We start from the raw sequence: 19,717 nt of genomic DNA, 5'->3' as shown, positions 1-19,717 counted from the left end.
ACTTCATTCCTCGTCTGCAAAAGTCGACAACTCCTATTATTTTGAAGTGAACGTTAAAATAGCGAAATAATGTACAACTAGCCACGTTTTTTCACCCATTCAAAAAGAATTGTTTTCTAGGTATCCGACAATGAAATAAGAAATTTTCGTTTACTTCATATATTACTGTCTTATAGTTTATCGTATCATATCGAATTCTAAATCCAAACTGTCGTACGAAACACACATACGGGCGCGCGCGCACACAAGCTGTGTTCTTTAATTAACAAGATAAATAGTAAAATAATTCTACATACTATGCAGAAGTTAATTAATTGAAAGTTTAGGTTTTTTTTTGTAGAACTAGAAATAATCGTTATATTTAATATTGTATTAATATTATTTATATTTATATTGATATCGTTAACAAATCGTTGAATAAAAGTGATGTTACTTTTTATATAAATAAGCAAATAATTATAATGGCTTTCAATAATTTAGGAATAAAACAAGTCTTTCCTTTCCATACTCAATTACTATTAGTACAATATATATCTTTCATCATCCGTTAGTTAATCTACATTTATCAAAAGTGATCATATAAAATTGCTTCGATTAAGAATCTTGTCAAGTTAGTTAGCGGCACACTTAGTTTTAATCCTTTTCATTTCAACGCGTAAATGTAAATAAAATAATTTACGTTAACAAGCACTTAATGAGCAGTATGAAATTCCACTTCAAAGTAACGAGGATTGTTCAACGTGTCTATGGTTTTCAAATACAAGCACATACTCGGGCTTGCAGAAGTGCATTAAAGTAATAAGAAGATAAATTTGCTTATTTGGCAGGGTTGTAGGCTTGCACTGAAAGTCTCAAGGTCGCTTCACATTGTTCAGCCTTCAGGTAATTGATCGCACGTACGTAGACTAATGACGTACAATAGTCACCGGGCCATAGATAAAATCCAAGTTAATTCCATCGGATTCGATATATTTTGTTTGCGTTTGTTTCCTTCAGACCATCGTATTTGTGTTTTTTTACAAAGATTTGAGATTGACTTTCTTCATTGTCTGCTTGCTTTGGCACAAATCAATGAGCATTTGCTGTGCATCGACAACATCCAACCAATGGTGCACCAATGGTTTATTAAAGTTTCGCTTTATTCCCCCTTATTTTTTTTTTATTTTTTATTATTTATTTATTTATTTATTTATTTATTTTTTTTTTTTTTTTTTTGAAAAATCACATAATTTTAAACTTTATCGTTATGTGGACTTTATTTATATAAAGAGCTAAAGGCTAGAATGTACACAAGATAAGTTATTAAAAATGTTCATTATTGCGTCTTCAGTAATAATTACACACGAGTAATTGTTTTTTCTATTTTGTTCCTTTCATTTGTTTGGTCATAAAACCTTTTATAGAGGTGAACCATTAATCAGGGGCAAAGTCTTAAATATAGATTTCTCGCCGTTTTCTTTTTATGTCATCTTTCTTTCTTATTTATTTTTCAGATTTTCTCTTTATTTTTCAATTAAAAATAACACACTGCGATACGGAAGAAAAAAAACGATAAAACTTAAAAAGACCACATTGTATAATCTACACTCGATTACAATCTACGAAAAAAAACGTTGATTCATCTCGCACTGTTCCTCCTATAAATCATCTCCACCCCTCATTGTGAGACAATTGGCTTTTCGCACTATCGCTGAATTGTTGATGGAAAGAAAAAGAAAATTTTATTTTTAATCATTAATTGTCGCGCTTCTCTTCGAAAATTTTCGATTTCGATATGGCGACAATCGCGAAGCTACTCACAGCACCACCTACAGAGCTTGTCTTTGTTTTTATTTCATTTTAATCCGTATCCACAAATAATAATTTAATAAAAAAAAAAAAAAAAAATAAAGGAACAGCTTCGCATCACGTAGCGCGATATTTGGAACGCCGTTGGAATGCGAAGTGTTGCTTAAATGTAAAAATCTTCGCATTGATTGGGAACACTTATAACGACGCATGATCTTTTCTCGCTTATCGTCGATACTTGGATTATTACCCTCGCGGTCGTCTCTCTACGTCGGAGCGAAAAACACATAAAGAAAAACAAACTATTTCATTTTCTCCTCTTTTACGTTAGTCTAACATTTACAAATATATGACTGAACAATTTTTATATTTTTGTTTCGCACAAGAATATTCTTTAGCATCACATGGGAACTGTAAAAAATCTAAGTATGGTGTAAATTAAAAAATAGAAGAGTAGAAAGCTTGGCTAAGATCGCGCACGATATGCATTAAAATGAAAGCAATAATTAATGCTGAAACAGACGACCAGCGAAAAAACCTGACACCTAAATAGTCACACGGCGTACATGATAACATTGGTAGTACGACGATGACAAACGTTCTGTTTTTAGTATACTTACGAAGAGTCTTATAATTACAAGTACAAACGCGATTTCATTCTTACGACTATGGATATTGACACACCCAAAGCCCTTCTAAAAGACTCGATTATCTCTCCTCTCCATTCCACTCCGCTCCGCTCCACACCACACCACTCCACTCGACTCCTCTCGACTCCTCTCGACTCCTCTCGACTCCTCTCGACTCCTCTCCACTCCTCACCTCACCTCTCCTCACCTCTCCTCTACACTTAATCTCCACCTCACCACCTGTCCATGCCATCTCACTCGCAATCTCTCTGTCGCGCGCGCGCGCGCGCGCACGATAGTACTTAAAAGTCTCAGCGAATTGTACAGTATTTATCGTAATAGAGTACGTGAGAATACACAGGTACATTATCGAAAGTACAGATCACTTTAAGAATTCTTCTTTCGAACAGTACTCGTCGTAACTCAGGCCCCTATAATCTCATGCTACGAATGTTATATTTGCCCACCCTCTACCATCTTCAAGATCAGAGCTCGATTTAGAATGCTACTTTTTTTTCTCCTTTCATGCAATTGTAAATGTAGTACATATTATTGAAATATTACAGTTGAACTGATTATTCAGTTTGCATTGTTTGTTTTAGTTTTGTTTACGCCCACGCACGCGCGCACATAATACACCGACGAACCGAGCCACCAGACGCGACGATCGAGTTACTCGTAGAATTTGTGTTTAAGATAAGATTTTACGATTATTTAAAACAAGATTAACGTAAAGGAATCAATCGAATTAATATTCGATGAGTAAAGAAAAAACAAGATCATTATCGTTTTCAGAAGTTTATATATATATATAGAGCCCAGTCTTACAAAAAAATGACCGCATCGTATCGAGGGACGGGCGTGTGGATCGCTCATTGCATTTAAAACTAACAATCGGTGCGCTGCCATTTTGAAGTTACTTTGCACAATATTCTTTCATATTCCTTATTTACGTACGTTCGCGTATAACGTTTTTCTGTTTTCTTTTTTTCCACTGAGAAAGTAGACATATATGCAAAGATATTACAGCAATATAAGTACGATCATAGAAATTAGACTATTAAATTCAAATACAAATCCTACTTTCACTCGCCTATGTTGTCTTATTATTTTCCAGTTAAAAATTCTCGTTTATTTCTGCGAAAATCAAAGCGAACAATGTTGGTTTTTTGTGTCTCATTCCTGTTTCTGTTGTTTTCTCGATCCATAGATTACAAATTTATTCTTTTTTTTAATTATTTGAAGGATGAACCACCTTATCCTTGATCCTTTCTAAAACGCCTTTTAGTTGCCATCATGGCACCGACATGGAAATTCGCAGGGTACCCAGGGAGGAGGGAACTTCTTACTATGGAACGATCACAGCTGGCCTGCGGTGCCCTGCGGAGCCCGGAAGTCTGAATTAGACGACGTGATGTTCATTATTTTACTTAAAGGACAGACGAGCCATAGCTAGGTTGAATCGGTGCTGATTGATAAATGGCATTTAGGCTGGGACTGTTTGATGGTGGTATACAGATGTTGAGGTTAACGGTTATTGGCGGATCACATGGCATACTTGCGCGTCCATTCACGTGCCAATTCGTTGTATTTCTCTCTGTCCGTTTTGTATATCCTAGCTATCTCCGGCACTAGTGGATCATCTGGATTTGGATCGCAAAGCAGAGAGCATATTGATAATAACACTGAAACAAAAATGGAATATTCATTTAATTATAATTTAAATTTACACTATTAATGTTAATGTTATCAATGTAAAAATTAACTACTTTGTACGCAATGTAATTAGTCAAATTTTAACACCAGTATTATTCTAGGAGTCCTTGCTCTTTAAAAATATAAACATTTTATAATTTATTTACGCAACTTTCTACTTTCACATTTAAATACAACTTATGAAATGTTTTAATCGATACACTAAAGCAAAATATTTTACTTTGAATTGATAGTATTACTATACTATCAATAATACGACAATCAATATTTTTCTCTTTAAACTTTATGTATAATTTATATTTAATACTTCTTCAAAAATTTATATAAAAAATTTACGACACCAAAAATCAAATCTATTTCATTGCCATAATCATAGGAATTGAATTTAATTGTAATTTTAAGATAAGATACAAAAGAGGGCGATTTACATAAATCTCCTGTCTCTCTCTCTCTCTCTCTCTCTCTCTCTCTCTCTCTGTATATTTCAATTTTCTTACATCAGTAATGATAAATCTTGATTAAAAATTATGTATATTATCATGACTTAAATTTATATTAAATCAATAGTTTTTTTTAATAATTAATATTTAATTCCTTTAGTCATAAAAACTTAATTTTTATAAATTATTCAAATTTATTTCTAAAACAAAGAAGTACTTTGGAATTAAGAGAAATAATAAGTTAAATTTAATAAGAATCGATAAAATACGCTAGAAATTAAAATTCATTGTTATTATTATATTAATATTTATGTGCACAGTTTCAGGATATTATATTAAGAAATAGTATATTGATTCTAAAAATACATATTGAAAATTTAAAACTGACAACCAAACTATACAGACGTATTAGAATTCTATGATTTTTCTAGTAATAAAGTCAATTCAAAATAGATAATGTAATTATATAGATTAACTGGTAGTTTGTACATGTAAAAATACTCGTCTATTCTTTTTTAAGTCACATGATAATTGAAATTATTATTCTGAATAATTGATAATTATTATTATATACAACAGATACACATACCTTTAGATATAGTGATTTAGATAAATACACATACCTTTAGATATAGTGAGTGCTGGAGACCATTGCGATCTTAAAATATCCAAGCAAATGCTTCCATTACTGTTAATATTAGGATGATAAATTCTGGTCGTGAAAGCAACCTATAAAATATTCATATAATTATTAGCTGAATTATCCATTAAACCAACAATTTTTAAAAATTTCATTATTTTAAAATACCTTTGGAGGTTTAAATGGATAATCTGTAGGAAAATGTATTGTTAAGAAGAAAACTCCTCCTTGGTAAGGACTGTCAGGCTGTAATGTTTCATGGAAATAAAATTAATAGTTGAAAAAAAGAAAAAATAGATTTTTAAATATTGAAGAACTTACTGGACCCATAATTGTTGCCTGCCAGTGAAATACTGCAAGATATTAAATAAATATTTTTATTGAATACATATATATATATATGTATATATAAATATATTATAAAAATATATCAAATAACATTTTTATTAATATGTATTAAAAATTGCAAATACTCAATATTAAATATTCAATACTAAATAAAATTGAATAGTGTAAATCATGATAAATTTTATTTTAATTATAGAATATATGGATAATGTACAATATTAATATTTATTATCTTCTTTAATTATGAAATCTATAATTATTATACAAATTATAATTTCACTCTGTCAATTCAAACCTTAAACTATCACCAAATAAGTTTCAATTAAAGAACAAATTATAATGATAATATTATTCCATATGAAAGTATAAAATTCCTTAAAATAACAATCATAAAACTTTGATAAGTGGATTACCAGAAACAAAAATTTAAGAGATGTTAATTTCATTTTAACCAATAAAAAATAAAAGAAGATCTATCACAGACTAAACCTTAAAAAAATTTCAATTAACATGCAAATGAAATACTATCGAGTGCCATACAATAAAATTGTAATTTAATATTTATAACAAATTATTTCATATTAACAAATATTACTAAATTAGATTCTATAGATTGTTGCACAATATTAGCACATTCTATATTACATATGCTAGTTAAAGTGGAAAATCACCATAGTTTTTATTACTCGATTAATATTAAAAAACTGTATCGTACTACTTAGACACTCGTATTTAGCAAATGGTAGTACCAAAAATATTAAAACTTTTCTTCTACTTTTAACAAACTTCTACTCTAATATACCAATTATATCAATTTGGTAACTCTATAATATACGCTTTGTAATTTTGTACAAAGGAATCTTTGCAAAGAAATTCTTAAATTCGTATATCAAGTGAAAAATATTTTTTGGATTAATTTTTGCAATGCGCAGAAAATGTATTATCGTGTATCAAGTAGGAGCAAGTCAGTGATTCAATGACGAGAAACTTACAGTCATCTCCAACTGGGCCAGCTGAGCACTGTGCGGGTGGATCCCTTCCAAGGTCCTGAAGTTCCTATCAAAATGCAAAATATCGCCAATTAATAAACAAGCAATTCATTACAACCATCACAAGTGTATCCACAATGTATACAGTTATTAATACTTGCAAGTTAATAATACTTTTTAGTAATAAATATCTAATTATGCTCTACGCCAGCTATATAAAAGATAATGAGAATCGAGGGATACTATTTTATTCATAAAAAGAATACAATAAATTTATGCTTTAGCCTTTGAAAAAGGGAAGCAATGACACGAATGACTCATAATCGAGTTCACTGAATACCCAACAGTCACCGTCATCATTAACATTGTTTGCTCTTGCTACGGATCAAAGATATTTCTTCCAAATTTACAACCATTATAAGCTTTTTAAATAGTAAAGATACATAACCAGGCGCATTATATAGTAAGAATTTCAATGATTTCTGAGTTATCTATAGCTCTCGTCGCTAGTGTTGTCCGTGTAAGTGCATTCTACATGTATTGTGTCTGCTCGTGTGCACACATGCATATGCTTGCGCGCGCACACACGCCCGCGCGCATGCACGCGTACGCTTATATATATATATATATATATATATATATATATATATATATATATATGTATATATATATATTTATATGTACCTGCGTGTGTGCGCCTGTATGCACACAATATATATATATATATATATATATATATATATATATATATGCACACATACACGCACGCACACATGCATAAGCGCATATAATATATGCGTGCTTTCGTGTGCACGTACTCAAATAAATATTCTTACATATATATAAAAGTACGTGCGTGTACGCATGTGTGCACGAGCATTGGCACGCACACAGAGAGAGAGAGAGAGCATAAAAGCGCTACATAGCAGCAGCTTGGACACCCAAGGGTTTTACGTTACTTCCGGCATTCAGCCAGATCTAACTACCCGAGAGGAAGGCGCCACTGGCCACCCCGAGCGATTCGAGCACGTGAGAGAGCTGTCGGCGATTCTCGAGCACCAGGAGTCGCATCACGATTGCGGCAAGTCCCTTCCTTCTTCTCTTGCTCCTCTCGAGGCCGCAAACTCATGCATAAACTGTGCCTCCCGCATAGTCCCAGTCGCGGGTAAAGAAAGGCCGAGCGAGCCGAGGCTGATGCAAACGATAGTTCACGATAATCCAGTGCTACCCGTTGGCCGGGAACCTATCATTACACGTTAAAAAATAGTCGTAGTCGTTGTCGTTCATTTTCGTCTACTGCCGCGGGCGCCGCCGTCGTCGTCGTCGTCATCTTCGTTATCGCCGTCGTCTTCGTCGTTGTGATCGTTGTGATCGTCGTGGTCGTCGTTGTCGTTGTCGTTGTTGCCGCCGCTGCCGCCGCTGCCGCTGCCGCTGCCGCTACCGCCGCCGTGGTCAATATATATGTCGTCGTCGTGGTCGTCGTCGTCGTGGTCGTCGTTGTCCTCCTCAAAGCCATAACCGTAATCGTAGCCTTGCCACAATCGCTGGCGCCGCTACCCCGACCGAGATCTCGAGTCAAACCCGGAGCCATGTAGATGCTCGGACTAATAGCCCCCGGCGGCATCCGGATCCGGCAACTCCGGCCGAGGTCGAGCAAGCCCATCGGCACGAGGGACGTGGAGGTCGCCGGGACCTCACCGACGGTGACACGAGTTAGTGTAACGATTGATAGGATAGGAGGAGACGCGAGCGAACGGAGATATAGGGTCAGAGTATCTGCCGCTAAGACCTACCTTGTTGATCCGCTTCAAAGCCATTTGACGGTCTGTGTTGTGTGGTAATTGGGAATCCGGCCTTTGCCTGGAACACCAGAGGAAACGTAAAAACCCGCTTGGCCCGCACAGCACACAGACAAGAGAGGAGATCTTTGATTAGGGATCGCAAGATGGCTGCCGTCTAAAACGTCGTTCCACTACGCGATTCAAGATGTCCTCCGCGCTTTTTCGTGTGCCAGTCGTGAGAGTTCGTACTTCGTATACGCGCGGTGCGTCTGCACGCAAGAGCGAGCTAGCAAGAGGGAGGGAGATGGAAGGTGACGGAGGGAGGGAGAGAGCGAGAGAGACAGAGAGCGAACGAGCGAAAGAAAGATAGATAGATAGATTGATAGAGTGAGAGAGAAAGAGAGAGAGAGAGATAGATAGATAGATAGATAGATAGATAGGTAGAGTCGAGGAGCAGACACACACGGAAAACTTGCGACGCGCAACGTCGAAACGAGGCAGCAACGATTGCGAGCCTCTCTCCGACTGTGCCTAGAGATGTGGGCGAGCACGCGCCTGTCTTTCTCTCTCTCTCTCTCTCGGCCTTCTCCTTCTTTTTCGGCAACTGTCCGCCTCACTCTGCTGGAAAGGCCGTCGCTCTTCCCCGACTTTGTCTCCGCTCCTTTTTATGCAAGCACGAGAGAGACGGAGAGACGTGTACGTGTTAGCTGCGCGCGTGTGTGCTGACACCGTCGCCACCGCCACCGCCACCGCCACCGCCACCGCCGTCACCGCCGTCACCGCCGTCACCACCTCCGTCGCCTGCATCTCCCTCGCTCCCATTTAATTCTTCACGTGTGTATGCCTACATGGCCGATGCGTATGTGCGTGCGCATTTGAGCTGACGCGCGTACGCGCAACGCCGTTTGCTTGTATTTTATAAATAAAGGGTAGACTCGGAAGCATAGCGCACTCGGGGCATTTTGCCTTCTTTCGTTCTCTCGCTTCTTCGGTGATGCCATTTAACATTTGAACGAGTGCGAGCGCACGTGAGCGCGATGTGTTATTGTTGTGCGGAGGTGGGCAAGAAATGAGAAAACGGTCGGGAGGAGCTTGAGGCTGCAACAACGAGTGACAAAGTCTCTTTTGACGTGAGTTCGTAACTACCGAGATTGACGCTGCCGATCTTTAATGAATTAATTAAGTCCGCTGATCCTATGATCCAGCGGCTTTTGAATTGGTTTTCGATGCTCGTTCGTTAGAGGGCGCTGATTTGGGCGCAAAATTCGAAAGCGGACACGGTTAATTGGCGAAGAATTTTTGCCTATTTGCCAAATGAGGCACTACTTTATCTGCTGCTTTGCGCACAATTTTTTATTATTACAGTTCGTAGTGGAATTTCGTTAAAAAAAAATTTTGAATTTATAACACTGGCAATTTAGAGAACTTTGAATGACGAATTTCATAAGGTATGAAGAAAGAAAAGAATAGCGGAACGAATTTGTGGTTTTGTTTTAATGCCGTTAGTAATAAGACTATGAGCATAGTGCCTATCGAGTTCTATCGATGACTTTCTATTTTAATCTGGACTCTATTTTTTAATTATCGGCCGGCGATACTTGCAGACAAGACATGCGCTGTGATACTTTCATTACAACAAGCAGTTTTTGCTATCGTAGTAATAATTTTTGATAAGTTTATTACACATTGTTTTTATCATTATCTATGCTTTTATAATTTCCAATTTAGCAGTGAAAAAACAAAGAATATATTCTATATATTTGACCGAGCTCATAGTTATATAACGATCAATGAACATTAAGAAAGTACGACAAATATGTTATTGCAATACAACTTAAATATTTTTTCACGATTTTTAAATTTCATATTTAATTGAAAAATTTATGCTATTAAAGGCACGATGAGTAGAATACACTTTTATAAATGAAGCAATGTTGCGACTATAGTTAAAAGTATATATATAAGAAAAGGTATCGTCGAGTATATGTGAAATAACGGTAAGTATTGAAAAATAAATAATGCTTACTGAAGAAACGTAATATTTAGAAAAAATAAACGATCGAGGCATTATTCGATTTAATTTATCCAGTAAGATTTTCTACTTTTCTTTTATAAGGTTCTGATCAATATTGGCGCATAATACTAACTGTTCTTCTTAACACATTAACATAATATTATTGACTTAGTTTTATATGATCGTATCAAACATTTAAAAGTATAATATGCAATTTAAAATAACGAATGATTATAATTAAAAAAAATTTTAGCAACTTTTTAATGAAGATAAAAATATCTATTCCCGTGCTTACAAAATGTATAATCAATTAATTATTATTTAATATGTCGGGACAATCATTTTTATAAATATATGTTTAATGTTTCAATTTACTTAGTGGATTAGAAAGACTAAATAATGTTTTACTCGGCATGTCTTGTAGAATATATTAACTATCATAAAGACTAATGAAAACTATAATATTTAATTTTTATGCTTTTTCTAAACAATATGTTTTCACATTTTTTGTTCATAGATAATATTATCTAGACGATTATAGGATATGAGTTGCAAATGAACGTAAATCGTTAGTATCTTTCTAGAATCTGTTGGGCAATATGAATTTCGGTTTACAACAAAAACTTTTACTTGTTGTCAAGAGCATTTAAAGGGATCGATAGAAATAATTTTACAAACCCTGTAATGTAGACGATTGTGAGAAACGTTTATTACAGTAAAATAAAATAAACAAAAATAAACAAGAGTTTTATGAACAACGTAAATAATTTATTATAAAATATATTATCAAATTATAACTCGGGCTTGTCTATAAAATTGAAAATATAATCATCATTCCCATAATGCGCTCAATCGTATATACAATTATATCTCTTAGTTTTTATAATTTAACTTTGCAGCAGTCGATTGATGCAAAAATGATTAACATACAATCAGAAGAGTTTAAGGTTATTATCAATATTATTATCATTATTATTATTTATCATGACGTCTATAGCTGCATAAGCATTTATTAAGATACTTCTAGAATTTTAATACTTTCATGGGAAATATTTTTTTATTCTTAAACTTTATAAGGGCTAGCGAAAGTTTGCAATTATAATATGATTCAAACTATATGGGTAATAATGTTACATATAATCCTATATTGTTGTATTTAGTAATTTTTATATGAATGATGTCGATGCAATTTAAGTTATATTGGTACAAGTAATGTGTCCAACCAGTTTTTAAAATTTTTCATTCCAATATACATTTATTGTTACATAAAATTCATATGTTTTAGGTACAACTATTATCGTAATACAATAATTTCAAAATATCAATTAATTTTTTTTTATTAAGTTTTACTTTATATTATATTCTGTATAAAACGTAATAATTTCAAACACTATCGCACAAATATTTATTATTATAAACACAAATTATTATATTTTTAAGGCTCTTATTTAAACAAAACGTCCTATTATAAAAAAATTTCTGAATTCGTCATTACGTTGTCTTACAATTATTTTAAACACGTTTAAATTTTCAATAATTATAGCGGAATAAAGAAAAAGCATCTATTTGATCAAGTCACAATTTTAATATAATTCTTTAGATCATTTAATGAAAATTTCATTACAAAAAAAGAAAAAGAAAAAAAGAAGTACCCTATTTCTTATTTACAGTTAGCTTTGTTCGACGAGTGTTTTCCTGATCCCACTAACACACGTATACATATTATAAACTGGACTAACCATATTATACACGACTACTTTCGAATGAAGAATTTAAAACCCATAGTTTTATTTGGTATTGAGAAAACAGATAATTTGGAAAGCGTTATTTAATATATACAAACGAAACTACTTTGCCAATAAAACCATTTCCAGCAAAATTAATTATCGCCGATGAACTCAATATCAACACCTTTAAGCTAGTCTTATATAAATTAAAGAATTCTATATTCTGGAATATCCAAGGATTTCTTCTCATAAAAAATATCAATGTATTGGATAGTTGTCAGAATGCTTATATATTTTTGCAAATTACTTGGAGATTTAATATTTTATCCGCTGTATATTTATGTCGTGATTTAAAATTTGGACTTAAATTGTATACACATAATCCATACTCAAAAAGTGCTTCGAAATTTTGGATTAAGAATGCTACTTATGTGGAAAAAAATGGAGAATTATTTACGTTGTTTGTTAATGCAGAACAAGAAGTTGGTAAGTTATCACCGTTATAATTTACAATTCCTTCCAGAACATTAACTTTTCATATTAAAATATAAGAATAACGCATGAAAAATCATTTATATTTTCATATTCAACAATCTGATTCAGATATCGTATCATATATCAGACATTGTATATGTAAAATACTTGCGACTGACTTAAATATATAATTACTCTACGGATATTATAATCAATATATAAATACTAATGAAGATAATGAATTGATAAGCATTGAAATTTTATTATTATTCGTTGCGTTAACTTTATATTGCATTTTTGTTATAATTGCCAAACACTGATAATGCTAAATGTAATATAATTGAAATTTTTAATAATCATGTTTGTATTGCTGTTTCGTAGTTAATTAGAAAAATTGTATAGTTACCGTGAATATTATTCCCAGGTAAACAACATCACTTTGTCGATATATCATACGAACTCCCATATTATTGTTTTTTTTTTTTTTTTTTTTTTTTTTTTTTTTTTTTACCATAATCACTCACGTAATATTAATTGCAATAGCTGAAAAGTAAATTACCACGAAGCCCAAATATTAAACTAATTTAATGACGAGCGTATTATTGATCATCAAGATAGGTCTTTAATGTGCCAAGAAATTTGGTTCGATAAAACTCAAGACCTTTCTGAATACCCGGTGAGAGTTGCTCTATCTAATCTCACCTACGATTCAACTATAGACGAGTCGACTGGGAAGTTCGTTAAAGTAGAAGCTTACAAAACTGGTCGGCAGTATATGAGCATAATTTGGAAAAAGTTAAATGCTCGTATGTACAGTGTCGAATATTTCTTAGAGGAGGATTTTGGCGAAATAGACGGCGATGGAATTGCATCAGGTATTATTGGCGATGTCTTACATGGTAAATTCGAAGCTCTGGGATCTGAAGATTACCAGCGTGGTCTCTGGAAGCTCGAAGTGAATACATTTCTGCGCTCAGGCTTGTGTTTTATCATTAAAAAGGTCCATTTGTCAATTAGCGAGCAATTAATGAAAGTATTTCCCGTGAGAATACAATTAACGCTACTAATCGTTTTCATTATGATAAGCGTGATATTTTCATATCTTTTAAAAAGAAGTTTTTCAACGATTGTCATGGATGTCATTCGAGCATTCATTGGCGTTTCCATGATTTATAAACCACGAGCTACATTTGGCAAGATTATCATATGGTTTATTTTCGCGTTTATGATATTAAATTCTTTTCTCCAGTCGCAATTGAGTGCTATGCTGGCAACGGACACGTCCTACAGAGATCCTGAAACGGATATTTACGATTTATTAAATATGGGCTATGACATTCGTATCAATTCTGTCATTGAAGAAGCTTATCGTCACTTTCCTTTCCCAAGCAAAAATCACTTTTTTGATAATCTATTAGAGTGCTTACGATTAATGAAGACAAACAATATGATTGCTTGCATAGAAGATTGCACTTTAATCAAATACGTCATGCAACAGTCTGAAGAAGTGGACATTCTGTACGATAAAGATTATGATAGAAATGATGTATTGATAATGAGAGATGAGACGCCATTGCACAATCGCGTTGAAAAAATTTATAGCAGACTATTTGAACATGGCATAATTTGGTATATAAATGATTTAGATAGGCTATATTACAAAAGAACAGGCGTTACCAAAGTTATGGGACTATCGATGGAGCGACTAAGATACTCTATTTATGTATTAATACTTGGATATTCCTTTAGCATATTAACATTTTTATTCGAGATTGGAACATTCAAAATTAAATCTTTATGCTTAACAGAATAATGATGTTATTTATTATTATGATATCTTATATTAATATACGTGGGCATTTGCGCGTTCGGTATATGTATATTATAGTTAATTAAAATCGTTGTGTTTCAAATCTACTCAACACAGGATTACCGCGATATAACTAGAATAAATGTGCGTGCGAATTAAATGTTATTATAATAGACTTAGCACAGTTAATTAAAAGAATATTTATACTGTATTTCAGAAATATCTTACAAAATAAAAATAATATACATAATTTGTATCGTAGAATATTTCATGATATTGTTAAAGTAAATTAATATAATGTATTTTTAATTGTATAAAAGAATATTTTACAATCTGATTACAATGTAATAAATAGCGATTATTCAAATTTAGAGCGTGTCATATTGTCACGCAATGTTTCCTCTCTTTACTTTAACCAATAACGATAATAACATACAATGCATTTAAATTATTTTAAACGATTGGGTGGTGAATTGGGTTTCGAAATAAGTGAAATAAGTCACTAAAGTTTCCATTAGAAAACATCGATAAACAGGAGACTTTCGTAAAGTCCAACGAGACAATAAGGTGTTTAGTATTAATTGTAGTTATTACTTCCATTTTCTAAGATAAGTCGACATAATTGTATAATTTAGATATTAATTAATATCACATACGTATTAAATATTTACATTCATTGAATTTGATTTATTTATTTAATTGCATTCTTTTGATTATTAAATAGTATTCGTCATACTCGTATTAAAATCAACTGTCTAATAATTTTTGCTTATGCTACTAATTCTATGACATGAATTATTATATTAATATATTATTTAAAGAAACAAACGACATATATTAATTATAGTAAGTTATCAATTTAACAAGTCCAATGTTAGATTAAACTTCACAAAATAAAATTTCTAAAATAATAACATTGAATAATTCATATAAAAACAGCATCAATTTCCAATTATATTATTAGAAAAATGTTGAAGGAATTGATATATTAGAAATCAGATTAAAGTATTCATAGATAATGTAGATCACTGTACGTGAACATTGAAAGTGTAAATCAAATTTTGAACATCTTAGATGAGATATTACTATAAAATATAAAGATTTGTTGAAAAAAGTAAAAATGCCCAGACGTTGCCCTGATCCACAGTTTTCTAGATAAGTCAGCTAAAAATAATTAAAATTTTATTGAAATTAATACAATGTCATGATATATTATTTTTTGCATCTTTGTTACCTATATAATCAGTATATATTTATTTATATATATTTACATATATATATATATATATATATATATACATTCATAAACAATATTCTTTTGGATTCAGATATATTTTACCTTTAATGTTTTCAACTCTTAATTGAATATCTTTATAATTGATAATCTTTAATTAGCAATTTCATAATATGAATTTTAAATAATTATTATATAATAAATAATTTAAGGTTTAAATAAATGTAAATCATAAATTAGTAAGAAAAGGAATCGTCCGATGAAATATATATAAACCGTGGAAAGGATTAGTAATAACAAATGCCGATGTGGTTGAATTGAATTGAACTAAAAATATAAAAACTGTGACGCATAATTGGAAATTTCTAGAGATAATATTTTATCTGATCCAATTATGAAAATAAATGTTTCTAATAAGAATTTCACGAGATGTGATAAGGACGAGGTAGAAATACCTCGGTAATGATTTTGATCGATTAATATAAATGTCAATGATGTTATAGCAATAAATGGTGATTAAAGTTAAAAATTAATAATCAATGTGATCGTTGAAAAGTTTCAACGTAACATAAGATTAATATAATTACAATTATAATTAATGGAATAGCAAAAGGAAGGAACAACATACAAAATACTTTCATATAAAAGTATAATAAACAATAAATTTTAAAAACTTGTATTTTAAATAACATTAATCCATTGTAGATGGGTAGATCTATTCGATTTAATATACTATTGTTTTTTAATTTCACGTCTATCTTTGTATTTTAGCTTTCATTAGCTTTAATTTAATTATAAATAAGTCATTTGTCACTCAATACACAACCATATTCACAATGATAAATTATGAATCCACTTTTTTCTTGTTCATATATAACCTTATATTTTCCTATATTAATATACGTTCTGATTAATAAAATTAGAATCACACTAAATTTCTATTGACAAACTTTCGGTAATATTGGCTAAGAGAATAACATCAATTAAAATTATTATTAAATTTAGGAATAACATAAAAAAAATGAGTGTTTTTAGTTCAAAAGTAAACTGCAGCATTTCAGAAGCAAGTCTAGGATCGTCAACCATGATGACTGCGTCGTCCATGTATGCATCGTCTGATGATGATTATGAAACGTCTAGCGAATTTCATAGTCCACGAGTCACTGTTAAAGAAAGCTCTCATACTTCTCAATGCTCGTCGAATATTTTTTATACAACAAATTGTAATTACGTCATATCGAGTCAATCGAATTCAGTTCTATTTGACCGATCTAAAGATTCCATCGTGTCGTTAGAGTCAAACAGATACGTTTTATCAATAAAAAGCGACACTTATTTGCCTCGACATAATGCAGTTATTTCAAATTTGATGAACGATATTATCGAAGTAACTAAGAAGACGTCAGAACCAAATTCAAGCGTCATCGAGAACGATGCTGAGAATCATCAAATTTCCGAAAATTTGGATTGCCTACCTATATATAATATAGATTTTAATATCGAAGGTTCTTCAAATTCAATTAATAAAAATATTACAAATACTGTATCGGAATTATCAATATCACAGAATTTAGTGCCACTTTCCAGTCTGCATGAAATAGAAAACCAAGATCATACAAGTTTGCAGGATATGGAATGTAGGACAAGTACTACAACGAATTTCACAGAGGTTAATTGCGATTCATTTTACAAATCAAAGGAATATGCCAATTCATTTTTAAACGATTCATCACCGAGAATAAATTTGTTTTCAAGCGACTATTACACGAATCAACAAGACAAATTAATAAGAACAACTTTTCAAAAATCCGAATCAAAGCGAAAAATTCGTATAAGTAGTAGTATACGATCTATTTTACGAATAGAGAATGAGCTTCAACCCCTTAATCTTATGTTATCAAAACTTTTGGCTGAATTTCGCGCAATGAATATGAAAAGTAGATTGAACTATCCATCTAATAATAATAATAATAATAACAATAATAATATACATTTTTCCGCTAATAGTAATGATAACATTGTACGTTCGCAACTAAAACATTGCAAATACGCCGATCAGTTTTCTAATAATATGAATATTATCAATAAAAGCATGATGTTCAATAAAAATATACAAACAAATTTAACAGCAATGTTTCAGATTAATACACATCCAGAATTATTGTACTTTAATGATTATATAAAACCAATTTGTATTCCATATAATGATTTCAATGAGTTCCAAAATGATCAGAAATACGAGGAATTAAAGTATGAAGGACCATACATCCAATTAAACTACTCTCATCAAGATTTAAAGAATTCAAATAATGAAGATTTCTCGTCACCGTAAGTTGCCTACGCAAATTTCTCCATTATGAAAAGTGCAAAATAAAATTGTCCACATTTATAATATTGATGTTTCTCTAATTACGATGCATTACGCATTAATTGAATAAAATTTTCAATAATTATTATTTTGAGGACATTACGTTTAAAATAGTTGAATAATTATTAAAATGATTACACTATTTACTTAAATATTGTACTTTTATTATGTTGAAGATTATCTATCGAAAGTTATACAACCTGTTGATAAGTTAGATATCTACCATACTAATGGTAGGTCAGCAGATACATAATGGTCTTGAATTGTAATAATAAAAATACAAAGTGCATTTCCTTTAGATATTGTATGTGTGCATATAGAATATTAATTAAAGATATTATGAGTTAGGGCTAAAATATATATATATATATATATATATATTGTTTTACATTTTTTGCATTATTGATAAATATTGTTTTTTTTTTTCGAGAAGTTCGGTACTTACCATTAAATGATATTTATGTTTAAAAAAAAAAAATAAATAAATAAATAAATAAATAGTTATAACGATTTAAGAAATTATTACGACATGATTTAGGATAATAATATTATGACTATTTGCTAGTTTCAAGTTCTTTATATATCATAGGATGTGTTTATCAATTATTGAAAATATTCGAATTTTTCGTATGAAATTTTATTTCTTTCTTATCTGTTTCATCGTTAAATTTACGTTTGTCTCTCCAAAAGATGGTAAAACGATTGATTACCTTTATTAAGTAATTATTAATAAAATTTATAATTGAAACTTAATGTTTTTTTTTTATAGATATGCAAGTTTAAACTTTTAAATCGTAAGGTATCATCCATCCGCCTATTATCAAATGCACTTTTAACGTGAAAATACATGCATCTGTGATTTTATCTAATTAGAATAATAATTAGAATAGAATTTTTGAACAATAGAATAACAATAATTCCGATACTTTAATAAATATGACTATATTAAAGTTTTAAATAATCTATATATGTTAATTTTAAGTATCATACCATATTAATGATTCGTTAAAATAATATCATTGTTTGTTTTTTTATTTATTTATTTTTTTTTTATTTTTATATTCGAAAAAGATATAAAACTCTATTTTCTCTACTATCTGTACAAATAAATTATTCTTACGAAATTTTATTTTCTTGATAAGAATGGAAAATCTACCCAGTGAGGAAAATTGTCTAACAAGAATCGATGACTTGAACAATAAAATACAGTCAAATAGTCAAGAGTTTGAAAACGTTGAATTTCCAATACAAAGCGATGAGATGAATGATCATCGGCTATTCGACATTTCCACTAACCCGAATGAGGTACATATGAATTACGAGCTACCGTTAACTTACGAGCAGGAGGAGGTGTGCGAAAGAAAGGTCCAGGAGACCGAAAGTTCCAACAACGCCTATAAATTAATGTCACTAGACGATAGCTATTTGTTTTTAAAGCAACCATTGTCATCGGTCGATATCAACAATTCATTTTCACATTTCAATATGAATAATAATTACATGGAAGACCCATTCCTGAGACTGAATGAGCTAACAAGCGATTTCAAAGATGACAAATTTTCATCATTTTGCCATAGTGACGTGACTGCAAGACTGTGCAATACACCTGCCAATATTCACACATTTTACAACACGAGCCCCGAAACTATTGATCTTTTATAAAATAATCCAATCCTTATTACATTGATTTTATATTCTGTACAAGTTTTAAATATGACAATTTAGCTTTGAGATTTTAAATTTTTATTTTTGTAAGCTT

The 19,717-nt window shown here is 31.3% G+C and overlaps 2 protein-coding genes across 2 annotated transcripts; one reads left to right on the top strand and one right to left on the bottom strand.

Annotated features, from left to right (window-relative positions):
* Positions 1-3,201: 3,201 nt before the first annotated feature.
* On the bottom strand, positions 3,202-8,653 carry eff (ubiquitin-conjugating enzyme E2 eff). Its single transcript, XM_011502910.1, has 6 exons — positions 8,344-8,653; positions 6,554-6,617; positions 5,535-5,566; positions 5,382-5,459; positions 5,197-5,302; positions 3,202-4,102 (listed from the first exon to the last, which is right to left on the bottom strand). The coding sequence occupies exons 1-6, from the start codon at positions 8,365-8,367 to the stop codon at positions 3,963-3,965; spliced, it is 444 nt and encodes a 147-aa protein (XP_011501212.1). The 5' UTR covers positions 8,368-8,653; the 3' UTR covers positions 3,202-3,962.
* Positions 8,654-17,854: 9,201 nt separating this feature from the next.
* LOC105364965 (uncharacterized) lies at positions 17,855-19,620 on the top strand. The gene is made up of 2 exons (XM_011503011.1): positions 17,855-17,918; positions 19,101-19,620. The coding sequence occupies exon 2, from the start codon at positions 19,102-19,104 to the stop codon at positions 19,618-19,620; it is 519 nt and encodes a 172-aa protein (XP_011501313.1). The 5' UTR covers positions 17,855-17,918; position 19,101.
* Positions 19,621-19,717: the final 97 nt, after the last annotated feature.

Source organism: Ceratosolen solmsi, unplaced genomic scaffold (assembly GCF_000503995.2).
Source record: "Ceratosolen solmsi marchali unplaced genomic scaffold, CerSol_1.0 scaffold61, whole genome shotgun sequence".
Taxonomy (NCBI): domain Eukaryota; kingdom Metazoa; phylum Arthropoda; class Insecta; order Hymenoptera; family Agaonidae; genus Ceratosolen; species Ceratosolen solmsi.
The sequence above is the reverse complement of the archived record's forward strand: the minus strand, read 5'-3'. Positions and strand labels throughout refer to the sequence as shown.

Bases quoted from the DNA above. Each gene is read 5' to 3' on its own strand.
- eff (XM_011502910.1), bottom strand. From the start codon at position 8,367: ATGGCTTTGAAGCGGATCAACAAG. The intron at 6,618-8,343 runs GTAGGTCTTAGC...GCATTTTGATAG, and splicing joins CTTTGAAGCGGATCAACAAG to GAACTTCAGGACCTTGGAAG. The intron at 4,103-5,196 runs GTATGTGTATTT...TTTTTGTTTCAG, and splicing joins AGCACTCACTATATCTAAAG to TGTTATTATCAATATGCTCT.
- LOC105364965 (XM_011503011.1), top strand. From the start codon at position 19,102: ATGGAAAATCTACCCAGTGAGGAAAATTGTCTAACAAGAATCGATGAC.